This window comes from Cupressus sempervirens, chromosome 4 (assembly GCF_028749045.1).
Source record: "Cupressus sempervirens isolate cs-2001-9-10 chromosome 4, ASM2874904v1, whole genome shotgun sequence".
Taxonomy (NCBI): Eukaryota; Viridiplantae; Streptophyta; class Pinopsida; order Cupressales; family Cupressaceae; genus Cupressus; species Cupressus sempervirens.
This window is the reverse complement of record NC_143121.1, coordinates 179,926,237-179,945,246: the sequence shown is the minus strand read 5'-3', so window position 1 is coordinate 179,945,246 and position 19,010 is coordinate 179,926,237. Positions and strand designations below refer to the sequence as shown.

At 31.5% G+C, this 19,010-nt stretch overlaps 1 protein-coding gene across 1 annotated transcript; it reads right to left on the bottom strand.

Moving 5' to 3' along the window:
• Positions 1 to 1,474: 1,474 nt before the first annotated feature.
• LOC149560558 (peroxidase 5-like) lies at positions 1,475 to 3,030 on the bottom strand. Its single transcript, XM_089823622.1, has 4 exons — positions 2,786 to 3,030; positions 2,510 to 2,701; positions 2,252 to 2,417; positions 1,475 to 2,007 (listed from the first exon to the last, which is right to left on the bottom strand). Exons 1-4 carry the CDS (start codon positions 2,990 to 2,992, stop codon positions 1,598 to 1,600), a joined length of 975 nt encoding a protein of 324 aa, XP_089679748.1. The 5' UTR covers positions 2,993 to 3,030; the 3' UTR covers positions 1,475 to 1,597.
• Between the last annotated feature and the right edge of the window lie 15,980 nt (positions 3,031 to 19,010).

The window sequence follows — 19,010 nt, the reverse complement described above, 5'->3', positions numbered from 1 at the left end:
ATGCACATTTGTAAAAGTTATTTTTTGTAAAGATTAGAAGTAGATCTTCTTTTAATTTAAAAATTGATGTAAGGATCCAGTTATGATTGTAACCTTTTAAAGGACTTTTCAATACTGTGAATATATTTTAGTTTAATTATTTCTTAAATTGTTTCCAAGAAATAAAATTGAATATTATTATTATTGTCTGCGTGTATGTGTGTATGTGTGTGTCTTATTCAAGAAAATTTGGGCATGACACTTATTATGTGAATTCGAGCATAAATCAATAAAAGTTGTGTTAGATAATGAAGATTGGATACATTCTATGTATGAAAAAATTGACTAGATTGAGAAGAAAAATATTTAGACCTTAGTGGAAAGACCTAAAGACAAAAATGTCATTGAGACAAAGTGGAAACTCAATAAAAATGGTGAAGTAACAAGAAATAAAGAAAGACTAGCATGCAAGGGTTATGCATAAGAAGGATCCAACTATGGAGAAACTTTTCCTCCTGTGGTCAAAGTTGAAGGAGTCAAAACTCTACGTGCATACTTAGCTTACAAGAACTTCAAGGTATATTAGATGGATGTCAAATCTATATTTCTAATTGGTATACTCAAGGAAGAAGTATACATTGAATAACATGAAGGATTTGTAGATCTAAACAAGAGGAACATGGTACACAAACTAAACAAAGATCTTTATGGATTGAAGCAAGCACCAAGAGCATGGTATGCAAGGTTACACAACTATTTAGTGAAAATTGGTTTTGAGAGCACAAATGATAACAATAATATATACTTAAAGAATGGAAAGAATAATGAAGTATTGTTATTGGAGATACTTGATGATAATTACCTTTATATTTGAAGGATAATTTTATATTCTTGAAAAAGTTTGATAAGATATATATACCTTGTCTACTAATTTTTTAATAATATTAATGTTCAATATAATCTAACTAAATTCTTTGAGTGATTAAATTTTTTCCTTAAAATAGAAATAGTTGGTCATATAATACTATAAGTGATCATAAGGCTTTCCAAGAGAATATCTCAACCTTTGATTCTAATATGCATATATTTTCGCTTTCAACTTTTCAAGAGAATATTTGAATATTTTCTTAAAATTCCTTAAACATTAGCTTCGAAACTTAAATAGTTTAAAAAAATACATCTTCTAACATTAATTGAGCTTATTTATACATTTGCCTTGTATTGAAGTTCTCATCGTGAGATTTTCTCAAAATTCTTTAAACATTAACTTTTAAACTTGAATAGTTTTTAAAATAATAGATGTTCTAACATTAATTGACCTTATTTATACATTTATCTTGTATTACAAAGTTATCATCGTTAACAGAAATTAGATGTGTACAACTCCTATGTACCTCTTACAACGTCTTACATATGCTGAAACAGTTCCATATATTCTAAGCTATTTAGACACAAAATAAAATAACAATAATATTATGTCACAAGATAGAACTAATTAATTAATAATTATTTAAAAATATTTGATATAGCTGTAGATCAAAAGGGAATGACACAAACAAAATACAGTTTCAAAAATCAAAGAAATCTTAAGCCCTCTTAAGGGTTGTGCAAGAATCGGCTAGTTCCGGAAACGGCAGTGTTTCCTTATCTCTCCCTGACATCCTGTCAACACGTCATTTGCACCCATCTTTACCATTGCTCGCCCAAACTTCTTCCTCCAAATGGTTGGATACTTGGCGTTAATTTTCAGCTGTCGAGAGGTGGCATCGTCTAAAAATAACTCTTGATCAGATTTTAGCAATCCAAGATTATACTTCAAATTTATGTAGTAAATGGCATCAAGCTTAGTGGGAGTGACAGGATCGAACGGAACACGCACGTCGGGTGAAGCCGTAGGAGGGCATTGGGCCTTCAGCTCAAGTGCATAGTTGCAGTTAATGGAAGGGTCTTGAACACCTCTGCCACTGAAGTTGTACAGCCGATCTCCACTGAATCCACTACAGTGAGAAGACCCAATTGAATGGGCACCTACAAAAATCAGTGAGATTGTTTATATAATGAGATGTAGTCTAGAAGCAATTTGATAATAAAAAGTTATATTATTTATAGAGTTCAGAAAAAGGAATTTACAATTAAAACCAGAGGCTAAGTCTCACACTGAAAGAGTATGAGTACAGTAGAGTAACAAAATAAAATAGTCGAAAAGATAATAAGAACAGCTAATGCAAGAGGTCAGCGTATGACTGAACCCAAATTCTCTATAAGGACCTACCAGAAAGAGTGACCATGTCTTCCTGTGACAGATGCTTTAAAGCAAACACTTGTGTCAACTTTTTTACATTATATGAGGAAGAAGGAAGATTCAATGGCGGCTCTGATGCGAGAGATATCCTTCCATCTCTTCTTCCCGCTTGAACAGCCCAAAATAATCCACCGGCCTAAATTCACATTCGTTGTAATCTATGTCAAGCAATTATATATAATTGGTACAAAACCCTAATAATATAAATCATCTTAATAATATAAATACCTGGTAAGCGCCATCTCTTGCAGCGTATGCTAGTATGTCGGCGCAAGAAACAACACCGGGACATTTGGCTTCCAGTATGGACTTGATTTCATCAATTACTTCGTAGCCCTTAGGGCTTAGCTTATTGATATGTGCATCCTTCTCCGCCTTGCTATCTGCTGTGGAATTAAGGAGAATCGATCCATCGCAACCCTACAATTCATCATCTATCACTACTATTAACGAGCATTATAATCAGTCATGAGATAAGGGATAAGAATATTGCAGAAGACTTACTCTTACAAAGCAGTCATGGAAGTGCAATCTTATAAGAGCCGGTGGAACATCGGGATTTCCTTTAACAGCTTTGGCAACAGTCCCACTGATAATTTTCTCGGCCTCAGGACATGTTTGCCGATAATAGCCCACCTTCAACCCGTCTCCGTTAGCTGTAACAGACAAATATAATATGACCAAAGGAATAACAAGCTGAGTCGCTTCCATTTGAGAACAGTACTTGGAATTCTGTTAGATGAGGGGAGAAGGTTTTCTGAAACAATTTTAGCAATGTGGTATTTAACATATGGCCTGTTAATTCTTTCCATCACGTCACTGGGGTCTACAGAAGTTTTACCAAGTCTTTTTTTTGTTTTTTTTTAAAGACTCTAGCAATCTGGTAGCCACTAGCCTCTTATCATCTTTAAAGCATATTGTATAGCACAAATCTTTTAATATGATGGTGATATATTCTCTAGTGGTCATGTGGAGTCAAATGACTTCATGTCTTCTACATAAAGTTATTGTCAATTAAAAGAAATTCTAACTTTTTAATAGTACTAGCATACCTAAAATTTTAATTTATTTTTTGGCAAATTAAGTCTACAGATATTAATTAAAAATATGTAAAATTTATAATAATAAATAGTTCATCATAGATATAATTTAATTTAAATAATAGAAATAATTATAACAAATAGATAGAAACAAGAAATATAATTTAATAGAATTTTTTTTAATTTATTTTAAATAATAAGCATATTGTATAGGGCAAATCTTTTAGTATGATGGTGATATGTCCTCTAGTGGCCATGTGGATCACAAGAAGACATGGACCAGCGACCTCATGCCTACCACATAAAGTTATTGGCAATTTAAAGAAATCCCAACTTTTCAAAGAATAGTACTAGCATACCTAAAAATTTGATTGAGATATTAATTTAAAATATGTAATTTAAAAAAAAATCTTTATACATCTAAAATACTATTATATCTATTAGATTTCACAATTTACTATTTGTCCAAAATCCAAATCAATTTTTTACATTTAGGTAATCACATAATCATTCTATTCTAGTAAATAAATATAATTTTATACTAATTTTTATAACTTATTTTGAATAATAAAATAATAGAAACATCATAGAATTACTAATAGAATATAGTTCTTCTTTCAGTTACAAAATTAATTAAATTAAATGGAATCATATTAATGTTCACTATTGTCAATTTTTTTTTTAATGCTTCGTATAAAGCCTTTCTGCTTAATTATATATTTCAGTATTAGTATGTGTTATATGAACTATTAGTATATGTATTATAATAAGACTTTTTAAATAAAAGAAGAGAGGAGGGGCAAAACAATACCCTAAGATCAGTGGACCCCTACAACTATGGATCTCTTTCCTCATACACCATTATTGTCTTAAATTGTTTCATCAATCTAAGAAAACCTTTACAAAGCTTTTTTTTTTCTTTTATTATTTTTTTATATTAAATATTTAAAATGATCAATCAGATTTTAATGATAAATTTTCTATTTTGAGTAGACTGAGAAAGATATAACCTCTGACCTCATGCCTGCCAGGAGAAAATAAATCTGATCAAGCTAATCAGCCCAAAACTCTTTTTTTTTATCAAATATTTCCTCGTTTCCAAAATGTATGACTCAGAGAGCATCGCTAGGATCACCAAAAACATCACCAATAGTAGAAGTCATAAATGGCAGCCTAGACTTACCTCAATTTCAACTCCGTCTATGTACAAAATATATGTTTTAATTAAAAGTGGTAGAGGGTAATGTTGGTTGATGGTAATTTGCTGGTGGTTCACCAGTTTGACTGTTTCAAGAACCAGCCCTCTTGTTTTGACTGCTTCTTAATTCAAAAACATATATATTATATAGACTTTGAGTCAACTTGCAATTCAACGAGACAAGACAGTGAAATTTGAACGAGTCTAATAAATTCTATGAAAATAGAAAAAGACTGAGTCTACTTGCAAATAATTTGGATGGCTAAGCAGAGATATTTTTATATGCAGCCGCGTGGAAGCTCCATTATCCAGAGAAAACTTCAAGTTGCGAGTTGTCTATTATATTGGTTGATGTTGCATTTATAACCCATAAAACCTGCCAATATGAATTTCCTTTGGTTGCAGACAGATTATTTTTGTAACTAGTAATACTAGCTAACAAACATTTCACGTCTCCTTTATAAAGCCAATAGAAAAGGAAAATATCATGTTGTTTTAAAGTAATTTATTTTATCGATACACTTTTAAATATGTTTTTAACCATTGTATTTTACATAGGTTAAGTGAAAGATGTATATGATCAAATGAAGTCTTGATCAGGCTAACAAAATAATATAAAAAACTGACTTTAAGCATTCATTTAAAACAACCGGATCACTTTTGTGATTTAAACAGATTTGAAAATAGGTTTATGTTCTAATATGTTAAATGAAAATATTTTCATAATTTTGCAAGTACAAGACTCACCTATATTTTATAAGTGATATTATAAATATATGATGATTTATTTATAGATATATTCTTTTTATAATTTCTTATATATATATATATATATATATATATATATATGTGTGTGTGTGTGTGTGTGTGTGTGTGTGTGTGTGTGTGTGTGCGCGTGGATATAAGGTTATCTTCTAATATGGATTAGGGTAGTATAATTTGTGGGTATTAGATTATAGAAAAGAATTTATTTTAATCATGTATCTAAATTACTATTGATTTAATGAACTTAAAGATCTATTTAATTTTTCATCATCATATAACAAGACATGGATGTTGTGTAAACAAAAATTATCTTCAAATGATACAACATTGCAATAATTATTATCTAAAGGAATGTTGTTGAATATAATGATTTCTATTTTTATCATTATTTGTTGTTAGTATACTATTTCTAGTATTGTGGATATGTTTATCTAAGACATCAAATTGCACAAACTTGTTTTTTAACTAAATGGTTTATTTAAATTAATTGTTTAATGAAGAATCCATTTTATTTTCTTTAAATAATAAAGTTTCATATTGACAATAAAAAGGTAAGGGGATACAAGACCCAAAAGCTATAAACTATTCATAAAAGAAATAGTGATAAAATAAGATAATTAATTTTATTTTTGTACTCATTCATGAAACTTCATTTTTTCTTTTTCATTAAACACTAAAAATCTAGATTACACAATCAATTGACCTTTACTTATTTAATTTTATTATTCTCATATGCAACAAAATTCAAGACTTCACTGAAACTTCAAGGAAATATGTTTGTACTTTTTTTTTCCCTATTTCGTGATCAAAGTACACATTGTGAAGTCCTATTTCTCTTGGAGATCAAAGTCTATTTATATATTTTGATTTAAATGGTTATTTTAATTCATAATTTAATAATTTTATATTCCTTATCATGGTATTATAGAACATTGTACAAAATTATTTATTCTAATTTTTATTTTTGACAAATTTAAAATAATTTACTAAGATGTGCGTTGGGGATTTTGGAAGCCTAGTATTTTACTCTTGAGTTTTGGATGATCTATAATATAATAGAAATTAAAGGATATTTTTTGAGCTTTATAGCTTATGTTCCTTACTAAAGTAGTGATTACAATTTTTCAATCAAATTGTCAATGATTTCATCTATACTAATGTATTAGGGAGGCTTGATAAAAATATAAAGAGGTATTGTATGGCATTAAAGAACTAGAGGATTAAAAATTATTCAAAAAAATTGCTAATATTATTTCAACTTTCATACAAAGCAAAAGTTACAATTACATCTCAAATGTTCAAGAACGATGAACGATTGAATTCCCCTTTTTAAGAAACTTCATAAATTGAAATAAAACATATAATGTTTTTACATGTAGTTATGTTGAGGCTTCTAACATTGAAAGAGAAAGAGAAACTAATGTAGTGGCATCTAATTCTAATATATTGATCATGTGAACCATCTTGTTGTTCTTACTTTCCTTCAGATGCAAGCATAGATTCTTGGAGTGGACCTATGATGGATCTCATTTTTATGATCATAGTTATTAATGTTTTATCACTAGCATGTTCTCATTCATTTTTTCTCAAGGAATGTTCTTTATTGGTACCTTGTGTACCGTGTAGGAATCTTCTTATGCAAATTTTTTGCATGTACATGCAATATTTCATGGATTTTCAAGTGGATTATTGGATCTCATCTAAACCTATGTGTAAGATCACATCTCTTCTATGTTTGATTGTGTTGTTTCTCATTTCTCCTTGAGAGATAGTATCTATTATTTGTAATATGTTCCTAAACTTGGAAATTGTGATCTTTCACTCGACATGTGTGTCTTGATGGCTATATTATGTAATGGACCATTTATATAGAGGTAGTAATGTTAGCATAGAAGACCTAGAGGTTGATATCTTTATAAATTAATATCACACATAATTTTAGTTGTAATAGAAGGCTATCATCATGTAGGATTTATGCCTGACATATTGTAAGAAAATTGAATTGGATCTACATTAAATCAATTGAATTTTTTTATTTCATGTGTATTTTTTGTTGTCATTTTATGTGCTTACTCTTTCTTCTTTTTTTGGATATCTTCTTTGAAGATTCTCCTAATTGAACCTATCAGGTGGTATCAAAGTGAGTTTTTTGTTTCTTGAAGAAGTTTGGATTATTAGCAACTCTATTTTATTTTGGTTGTAGGGTGGTAGATCTGAAATATGACCTATAGCTTGTAGAGGGTTACGATCTTATTAAAAGTATTACAAATATGGTTCAAGGAAGATGAAATGTTGATCTCGCCATCATGTATATGTTGAGAAAGCTTCTAATTGCACTTGAAAATGTGGAAACAACCCAATTAAGAGGAAGACCAATTGATTATTTTAGTGAATGAGAAGATGAGGAAGTTGGAAAATAGTTTATTAATTAGAAAAAGGTGATGAAAGGTTCTTGAGAGATTTGATGAGAATGAATGCTCAACCATATTTTAATACTCCTAACTCATGGAAATCTTAATGCCAATGAACTATTTTTTAAATTAAAAAATGGCCAAAAATGGGGGCTAACCCAGAAAAAATGTTGTAAAATAACTTAAAGTAAGATATAGTCCAAATTTAACCTACCCACTTTCTCAATTTAAAAAAAAAACCCAAACAAGAGTATCCCAATATCTAACTATAAAATTATTGGTAGCTATAACCATAATATATACAAAAACATTGATTGTCTATAAAAGAACCATAAAAAAGTCCACCAAAGCTCATCGCTAAAGAAACAAATATAATGAAAATATATAAACCAACAAAAAGATAGCTCTCCTTATTCTTATGCTTTCCCTCTAGCATTTTCAACAACACCTCCAACCAGTCATCGCCCAAAAAAGTTGTATAAGGAATCAATTGTGTCTGGTCCTACCATAATAGTAAGCCCTCTTTTAGAGTATGAACTAGGTGAAGAGTTGAAGCCACCAAATGCATAACCCAAACTGTAAACCTGACCACATTATAAAACCTTTATTTTGAAACCTCTTGCATCTCCTTCAACTTCCTAAAGTTCCTCTCCAAGGGGGGCTTCTTCTCCTTTGGGGTTTGGTTTTCACCCTTGGGGATCATCGATAGGTCCTAGCTCTTCTTATTTTTCCCATGATGGTGGGAAGGGAAGGTGAAGGTGTCTTCATTGTCTCATTCCTATTTAGAATTATCAAGGGTATCATTCTAAAAGGTGTCTGAAACATGGGATGACATAGGGCTTAAGTGGCTAATAGTAGGGCTAATCTCCCCACTTTCTCATCAGTATATGCATCTTCATCATTATCCTTAATGTATCTTTTCCTGTTAGCCTTCTTTTTTTTCTTTTTCTTTTTTGAGGGTGTTTATTCTTTCCACTACTAGTAGAATATGAACTAGTAGGCCGATCATCCTTTTCCTTGGGATCATCTTGCATCAATTTCTTCATATTCCTAAGGTACCTCCTTCTTCACCCTTCCATCTCTACATCAAAATTGACAATTTGAATATCCTTCTCCATTTTGATTTTTTTAAGAATTTGAGGTGGGGAGGCCTTAGGGCATTTAGTTTCCACACTATACACAACCTCAATAGAGACTTGAGGGGTCAAGGTGGAGATAGTTTGGTTAGGTAAAAAAACCTAGACATTGATAGGTTATAGTTGAAAAAGGGCTTTATGGAAGTAGTACAATTCAAACATTAAATCTTGGTAGAAGATGCAACTAGTAAAATTTGACTCATCTTTTGACGAAAATTGGTTGAATTCTTGTCCCATGTTGGTCTAATATTTGAGAAATTGGTTTTTCAATATTTTTGTTGTCAAAATTTTAACCAAAGATTGTATTGGTCAAAATATCAACAATTTATTTGGTCAAAATTGAACTGTTTTGTCATTACATCATGGTAAACGCATTGGTCAAAATTTTGAAAAAGATTTCTCGAAAGTTCCACCATTGTTTGTCAATCCATTGGTTAAAATGTTGAATAATACACTAGTACAAAAACAACAATATGTGACTAAAAAAACTACTAAAATTTGTATATATGTGACTAATCATAGTTAATATCTAGTCATTTATAACACTGCTAAATTTACTACTAAATAATTTTTGTCACTTATTTGATCATTGATTTAGTCACATATCTAGAGGTATATTTGGTAGTATATTTAATGACATATTTAGTCATATATTTGATAGTTGATTTAGTAACATATTTAGTATATTTACTCACATATTTGGTAGTGTATTTAGTAGCATATTTAATAGTATATTTGGTCACATATTTAGTAGCATATTCAATAGCATATTTAGTCACATATTTGGCACATATTTGATAGTGTATTTAGTAGAATATTTAATAGTATATTTGGTCACATATTTAGTAGCATTTTCAATAGCATATTTAGTCACATATTTGGTAGTGTACTTATTCATAATAGGGCACAATGGAATCAAACCACCTGTTGGAAATATAAGAGGAGTAATTGAGAGGGGAGCGGTGAATCAGTTACTACTACAGTAAATCTTAGATCCCTTAGATTTTAATACAAAAATACAAACTAAAAATTGTTCAAGCTCGGTAAACACATATAGAATGCTATAACATGGTAATAATTGAATGGGCCCAGTAAATTCTTAACATATAAAATTTAGATGTTATTTGTGATTACCATTACTTCAACTTAGTTGCAAACATATAAAAGAAAATAACATGAACACATTATATGCTAGGATTTAACATGGAAACCCAATTTGGGAAAAACCACCAATTGCAACTAGTTACTATTTTCACTCTTCTAAAGTGAGCCTTGTTAGGAGCCAACCAAATTAAAGGTTACAAAACACATTCTTAGGTGTGACCCTGTCAAACGATTTAATCACCTTGTTAGGAGTGGCCTTGTTAGAGGTCTTTAGACAATTCAATAGAACTGCAAGCTTGCTAGAGGATTTGCAAATAGTTGTTAAGCCAACTCTGTTAGGAGATTTAGATCATTGCTAGAATGATTAGAGAGTAACAATGAGATGACCTAATTTTAATGAAATTGAATTGTTGATTACAAATCTTTGGTCTAGCTTGTACTTGATCCTTCCTAATTGAATATAGCTTTTCTACTTCACAAGGATATTCTTCTTATCCTTCAAATTCACTTCCTCACTTCATTATTAAATCTTCAATATGCTCACAACTTCATATTTTGAAACCACAACTTGATCTTATACTTATATCTTTCATATTTCCAAGTCAGCTCATATACAACTTTAAAATAATTAATATTCATCACCTTAGTTGGCTAGAACCAATAGATAAATCAATAGAGCTTAATATGCCAAAATAAGAAAATCCTTTGTTAGCTGACCCAACTTGGTAGAAACTAACTTAGAAGCCATTTCCTATGTTAACCAATAGCAGATCAGTTAACACTCAAAACTTGCAAAAATCCTTTGATAACCAAGTGAGCTTAGTTAATACTCATCTTCTACAGACTTTCCTTTGATGTCCAAGTGAACTTGGTAGATATTGACTTTTGAACTCGACAAACTAAGGAATGCTTGGTAGACACATAAAACTATCTCTACTATTTGAGTGAGCTAGGCATGCACTAATTGCCAATGATATGACATTTGTGTAACATCAAAGACAATACACAATTAATCAATTGTGTCCAACAATCTCCCTCTTTGGTATTGATGGCAGCACAACATGTCATAACATAATGAATTTCTAGAGAAAAAAATTAAGTAAGGAACATATCCTCAGTTTCATTCTAATTCTTATCCATGAGAACTCTTGGCACTGTGATATCCTTCTACCTTCAATCTTCTCTCTCTATCAAAAAACTTTAGCTTGCAACAACTTCTTGCCAAGTTCATTCACCTTTTTGACATTTCTTCATATAGTTTCTATGTTAGCAGACTTCTCAAACTTCTCCCTCTTACTACAAACTTCTCCCTCTTAGAAAAATTTATTATGAGCTATGACAATATGACTTCTCCCTCTTTGACAACACAAGCCAAATACAACAACTTTATTAATGTCAATGTACCTTAAGTATTGATTCATTTACAACACACCCTTGGCAATTATGCATCAACTAATTGATGTTCAACTTAATCTTTGTTGATGCATTGGTAAACTTCATTTAGTGTGCTTCAGATAGGGGAATGATGCCTAGCTTACCTCTTAGATACAAAAATGCATCCTTAGGTAATGGCTTGGTGAATATGTTCAATTTGACTTCTTTGTCCTACACCAATTCTCTTAAGAAGTGATATTTTATAGCAATGTTCTTTGTTTTGGAATGCATCACTAGGTTCTTTGATATATTGATTACACTAGTGTTATCATAGTATATGACTATTGGATCCATGATTTCTATCTTCATTCCTACCAATAGTTGCTTGAACCAAATAATGTTTGATCAATTAACTATTGCTGCGATATATTTCACCTTTGCTCTAGATTGAGATGTACAATTTTTCTTCTTGCTTGTCCAAGACACTAATCTTTTACCAATAAAGAATGCTTCATCACTAGTGCTTTTTCTATCATCAATACTTCCTACCCAATTAGCATCAGTAAACACCTTCAAGTCCAAATTGCCTCTAATTTTCTACCATAAACCATAGTCTTCAATATCATTTAGATATCTCATGATTCTTTTGATTTCTATCATGTGGTTTTCCTTAAGGGTTGTTGAGAATCTTGCCACTATTCCAACTGCTAGAGCAATATCAGGCCTTGTGTGTACTACATGGTAAAATTTTCCAATCATTGATTTGTATGTGGTCTAATCTACTTCTTTGGAATCATCATTTTTGGAGAGCTTGTGTCCAACAAACATAGGGGTTCCAACTAGTCTTGAATCTTCCATTCCAAACTTCTTCAGTATTTCCTTGATATACTTAGATTGAGTGATGTAGGTAGTATTCTTGTTTTGTTGTATCTACAACGCAACAAAGAATTTTATCTCTCCAAACATGGACATCTCAAATTCTTTACTCATTTTTAAAAAAAATACTTTGCATAAGTTATCATTTCCCATAAATGGAGTATCATCAAAAAATATTTATGCCAATAGAATCTTCTTATCTACTCCTTCTTTGATATATAGATTGTTGTTATCATTTGTTCTTTGAAAACCAATCTATACCAAATAGTTATGTAGTCTTTCATACCAAGCTGTAGGAGCTTGCTTGAGACCATATAATGCTTTCTGCAACTTGCAAACCATGTCTCTTTCATTAATATATACAAAACCTTTTGGTTGTTTAATATAGATTTCCTCATCAAGAATTTCATTCAAAAATGCAGATTTAACATCCATTTGATATACTTTAAATTCTCTATGTGTTGCATATGATAGTAAAGTTTTAACACCTTCTAATCTTGCTATAGGAGCAAAAGCCTCACCATAATCAATACCCTCTTCATGAGAATAGCCTTTAGATACTAGTCTTTCCTTGTTTCTTGAAACTTTTCCATCTTCATTCAACTTATTTCTAAATACCCACTTTGTGCCAATTACATTTTTATCCTTGGGTTTAGGAGCAAGAGTTTAAGTTTTGTTCTTCTTAATCTATTTCATGACTTAATTCATTGCTTTAATACAACTTTCATTATCCAATGCATCTTTAATATTTCTAGGTTCAAATTTAGCAAGTAAACATGTACCTTTTAATTTCTTCCTTGTCATTGTTCCGCCATATTTGTCTCTAATGATCTAATCAGGTGCATGATGCCTTTTGACATATCTTGCTAACACAGGTTCTTTGGGCTTTGTAAGATTTGAACCACCATCTTCATTATAAACTTTAGTATCAAGCTCAGGTCCTATTTGTGACATAGGTCAATCAGACTCAATTTGGACTAGTTTAGTAGCCTCTAACTTGGGTCCTTCAGATTGAGACTTAGGTTACATTATCTGCAGCATATTAACTATTGGAGATTTTGGGACTCAAGAGGTGAAGCCTACTTTCTTTTAGATAGGTTCAGCAAGGTATCAGATTCGTAGTAAACAATTTTTTTTTAATCCTTTGGCTCTTTATCTCTTTCTTCTTCACTCTTTTCTACAAACTCATCAATTATAACATGTGCACTTTCTATGATTTTACGAGTAGATAGATTTAGACATTTATATGCTTTACTTCTATAGGAGTATTCTATAAATATGCCTTCCTCACCTTTTACATCAAATTTTCCTTTTCTATATTTTTTCAAGATATAATATTTGCTACCAAATACTTTTAGGTAACTTAGATTAGGTTTGTAGCCATACCATAGTTGATAATTTAAGTTTTGTTTGAGTCTTTCTTCAACTGTACTCTATTCAAGGTATGAACTATAGTGCTAATAGTTTCCTTCCAGTATTTTAGATCAACATTGTTTTCAATCATTAGGGTTCTTGCATAATCTATGATAGATATATTTCTTCTTTTAGCTATACCATTCTGTTGTGGTTTACTAGGAGTTGATACTTGTCTTTTGATTCCTCTTTCAATACAAAAATTGTTGAATTCATTGGAGATGAATTCGCCACCTCTGTCTCATCTTAAGCATTTTAATTTCTTACCAGTTTCCTTTTCTACTCTTGCTAGATACCACTTGAATTTTTGAAAGGCTTCTAATTTTTCTTTTAGATACATTATAGTCATCATTCTAGAATAGTCATCAACAAAAAGAATGAAAATATTTTCTCCACTATAACTCTCTATTTCAATAGGTCCACATAAGTCTATATGAACAATTTCCAAGACTTCTTTTGACTAATAGTTTTTCCTTTTGAAACTAATTTTTCTCATCTTACCAATTTGACAATTCTTGCATAAACCCATTTAAGGCTTCTTCAAACTAGGAATGCCTCTTACTCTTCTATGTTTCCTTATCTTAACTAGATTATCAAAGTTCACATGACATTGCCTCTTGTGTCTTAACCAACTTTCTTGTATTTGAGCAATAAAATATGAACACTCACTGAGATCAAGATAAAATAGATTACCTTTAGTTTGCTTGCTAGATCCAACCAGATTTCCTTTTCCATCCAGTAGTTTGGCCTTTCCATTCATGAATTCTACCTTGAATCCAATGTTGTTCAACTGTGCCACACTCAGTAGATTATTCTTTAATCTTTCAACACAATAATCATTACCACATACAAATTCATTGGTTAATGAGATATGCCCTTTTTCTTTTATGCAACAAGTTTCATTGTTTCCAAATCTCACACTAGCTCCATCATAAGGCTCCATGTTCTCAAATTTAATTTTACCTCCAATCATATGATGTGAGAAGACACTATTCATAATCCATGTATCATTTTTCTAACATGAGAGATAAGCTCCATCTTATCTTTTTCATCATCAAATTCATCCTTTACAACAATATATACCATTTCATCTTCACTGTTATCAAAATCTTTAGCTATAAAACTAGATTTCTTAGCTTTGTCCTTTTAGTTTTTTGTAGTTCTTGGAATCCTTCTTTCCTTTTTGTTTATTTATTTTCTTTTCATCTTTGATTTCCTTATTTGGACACCTAGCAATAATGTGACCAACTTCATCATAGGCAAAATAGATCAGAGGAACTTTGCCTTTGTACTTTCCTCTACCTCTTGAATACTTCCTTGCAAGTAGGGCTTCAACAACTTCAAGATCACTGTCTGAACTTTCTTCTGATGTTCCTTCTTCTTTACTTCTTGATTGACTAGATTTTGATTTCTTACCCTTTTCTTTGAGTAAGAGTTTAACTTTAAATGTAGATTCAATAACTTTTGAACTAGAAACTGTTGGAAATCTGATTGAAAAGATCATTGTTGAAGATCAAAGAGGGAGATTGTTGCAAGGAAGGAAGTTGGTTGATAAAGAATATTTTCAATCATTATTTTTTCATTCATGTCAAACCTACTAATTGTAGGAATGACAATTGCTTAGAAGATCCAAGTACTATCACTTAGTTGATTAATGGAGAGGATTTGATCAACAAGATGTAACAAGAACACCTAAGGGAAAGGTTAAGTTATGGTTTTGTAATGAACTGAAAGGATTAGCTAAGACAATGGTTAAATGATGTATTGGTAACATATTCTAAGTTACAAAGGTTGATCACACTTAGAAACTTTAGAAGTATAATTTGAAATAAGGTTAACTGCAAAGCTTGACTAAGTTCACTAGTGAGTGTCGAGCAAGCTAGTTAAAGCTGAGAAAATTTTTAGTTGTAGCCGAGCACTAGAAAATCATAGGGGGTGCCAAGTAAGTGACGTTGGCAAGGGATCTTCAGGTGCCAAATGAATTTGAAGTGCTGAGTAAGATCAGATGTTGAGTGAACTTCAGGTGTTGAGTGATAGTAAAATATAGTAAATGCCGAGTAAGTTCATAGTGGGTGCCAAGTAACACAATGTCTGCCAAGTGCCAATTTTTGAATAGTGTCGAGCTACTACATTATGTGAAAAAAATATATTTTCTAGATCTAAGAAAACATGGTTGTTAGCTATAATTTTTTGAACCTGATAGAGGATAAGGATGATGAGCTAGTGGCATCGAAATCTATGTAAACCATTTTTGGGTGAATTTGAGAGGATTCTTCAAGATGTTTCTAGAGAAAACTAAATGTGGGTTAGATTCAATGAATCCTACCTAATCCATTTGAACCAAAATTAATGGAGGGAAGAATCGAGTAGGATAGAGGATTCTAGACTTTTATTTAAGGAATCATAGACCTTGAAGCGAGGGTTGCTGGCTAGAGTTGCTGAAGTGATTGAAGGGTTTCAAGGAGGAAGAACACAATACAGAGACTCTGCTTCAATAAGTGGTTAGAGGAGAGATGATTGCACTAGAATATTGAGCATGGAGACTCAAGGAGATGAAGCTTGAAGGGTGGACAAGCTGTTAGTGTTGCAGAGATTGAAAGCTAGGAAAATTGTGGAGAGCTAAAAAGTGATCTGAGATCTACAAGATAAGTTGTGTATTGTAATCAAGTCATAAACCCTTATTGTTACTCTGTAGCAATTGTATTAGTTAGGGTAAATGGAAATCCTTTTGACTTAGGTTAGTTTAAAATCCATTTGTAAATCTTTTAACAGGGTGACATTCCAAGTGAATGTTGTAAAGTCCTCTAACAAGGCCCACTTCTAACATGGTGGTTAAATCCTTTAACTAGGTCACATTCAACAATGTGTTGTATCCTTTAATAAGGAAGGCCTTTCATAGGGCATCATGTCAGAGGAGTGATAATTGAGTAGCATGTTACTGGTGATTTTTCTCAAATTGGGTTTCCTCATAAATCACTGTGTCATGTGTTGATTTTTCATGTGTTATGCTTGCATGCTGATTTATAATAACCTGGTGATTAGAAAAGTTTAAGCTTGAATGAATGAATGGTTGAATGGGTTCGCTACACTAAGTAAAAAGTTTAAATTGGAAATTTGGACCTTGAATAATTGATTCACCCCCCCTTAGTTATTCTAAATTATTTCTAACAATTGGTATCTGAGCCATCTGGTAATTTAGTTTGAAGGTACTAGAAGTAGGAAGATCAAGATGTCCAAGGGAGGGGTTCCTAAGCTTTACAAGAGAACTTTATTGCATGGAAAAGTTTGATGAATTTGCATCTTGGATCCATAGGAGATTATACCCAAAGCTCAATTGCAACTAAACATGTTGACCCAACCAGTGCTCCTACTATAGATGATTTTAAGAAAAAGAAAGAACACAATCAAGCAATGTTGGAGATTTCCTTTGCACACAACTATGCTGAATTTGATGACATCAATGGATGTGACACTTCATTCAAGATGTGGAAAGTCCTATTACATATCTATGGAGGAGATTAGAATGCTCAAAGAGCCAAAAGAGAAAGCCTTAGAGGAAAGTTTGATGATATGAGAATTGAAGAAGGTGAAAATGCTACTAAATATGTTGTCAGAATAAAGGAAGTGGTAAGTTCTATAAGAAGTTTAGGTGGTCAATTGGATGAAGACATTGTTAAGGTAAAATACTTAAGAATATTTCTCCCTATCTATGCTATTAGAGTTTCAACTATCCAGGAGTTGAGATGTGTATTAGGAAATGCACTAACTTTTGAAGGGATAGTAGGAAGACTCACTACATTTGAATTGTCCAACATTGACAACTATAGACCTGAGAACCTTGCATCTACTTTCAAGGCCAAGCTAACTTTGAAAGACACTGAGGAGGCAACATCAAAGAAGAGTAGAAAAGGAAAGCAAGCATCTGGTGATAACAGCACAGATGAGGAAGATGTGAAAGAATTGGAAGCATTATTGGTTAGAAGATTCCATACAAGAAAAGGTAAATTCAAGGGTAAGTTTTCTATCATTTGTTTTAACTGCAATAAAGTAGGTCATATCACTACTAGGTGTACATAGAAGAAGAACTACAAATAAGGAAACAAGTACAAGAACAAAAGAGAAGATGATAACAAAGACTACAAGGACAAAGGTAAAAGATGCTACATTGTTGAAGAAGATTCTAATGAGAATGATGACGAAATAGTCTATGTGGCTATGAAAGATGAATTAGATAAAGATGAAGCAACAACTTTGATAACCTGTGTGAAGAAAAATGACAAGTGGATCATAGATAGTGGATGCTCACATCACATGATAGGAGATAAAAGTAAGTTCATTACCTTTACTCAGTATAATGGAAATAGTGTTGGATTTGGTAATGATGCTCCATATCAAATCAAAGGGAAAGGTTCTATTAAACTTATAGAGAAAATCTCATGTGATAATGCATACTATGTTGAAGGATTGAATTACAATTTTTTGACTATATCACATTTAGGCAATGAAGGTTACAAAGTAGAATTTGGAAACAAATCTATTAAAATCTAGGAAACAAATCTATTAAATTCTACTAGGAAACAATGTCAACTAGGAAAGATGACCAAGGCAAGTTTCAAAAGCAAAAAATACACTCCCAAATAAGTACTAGAGCTAGTCCATACAAACTTATGTGGTGCAATAGAAATTCAAAGCTACCTAGGAGACATATACATAATGTTATTTGTAGATGACTATTCTAGGATAATGAATGCTATGTTTAAAAAAAAAAAATCTGATGCATTTTATATATTTAAGTGATACGTGGCTAGAGTGGAAAAGGAAATAGGAAAGAGTCTGAAGTGCCTAAGGTCAGACAGAGGAGGAGAGTTTACATCAAAAGAACTTGAGATATTCAGCAATGACAAAGTTATCAAAAAGAAAACATCAGCACCAGGAACTCCACCATAGAATGGTAGTGCTAAAAGAAGGAATGGATCAGTGATAGACTGTGCAAGAACTTTAATGATGGAAAAAAATGTTGCTCTAAAGTACTAGAGAGAAGCTATAAACACTATTTTTTACACCCTGAATAGAGACCAAGTCAAGAAAGGAAAAAATGCAACACCTTTTGAACTATGGTATGGTCACCCACCTAATGTGAAACATTTCAATGTATTTAGTTGTAAATGCTATATTCTTAAAGATATTTGAAATGACAAGTTTGATGCAAAAAGTGATGAAGGTATATTCTTTGGATACTCCACAAGAAGCAAAGCATATAAGTGTTTGAATACTAACACTGACAAGATTGTGCAGAGTGCAAATACAAATTTTGATGAGCATGCAAAAGTCCAAGTTGATGAGTCCAAGAAATCAGAAGATTATAGATCTTTTGTAAACTTCTATGAAGGAATGACTGTTGAAGATAATTCT

Bases quoted from the DNA above. Each gene is read 5' to 3' on its own strand.
- LOC149560558 (XM_089823622.1), bottom strand. From the start codon at position 2,992: ATGGAAGCGACTCAGCTTGTTATTCCTTTGGTCATATTATATTTGTCT. The intron at 2,702-2,785 runs GTAAGTCTTCTG...GATGAATTGTAG, and splicing joins TCCATGACTGCTTTGTAAGA to GGTTGCGATGGATCGATTCT. The intron at 2,418-2,509 runs GTATTTATATTA...ATGTGAATTTAG, and splicing joins CAAGAGATGGCGCTTACCAG to GCCGGTGGATTATTTTGGGC.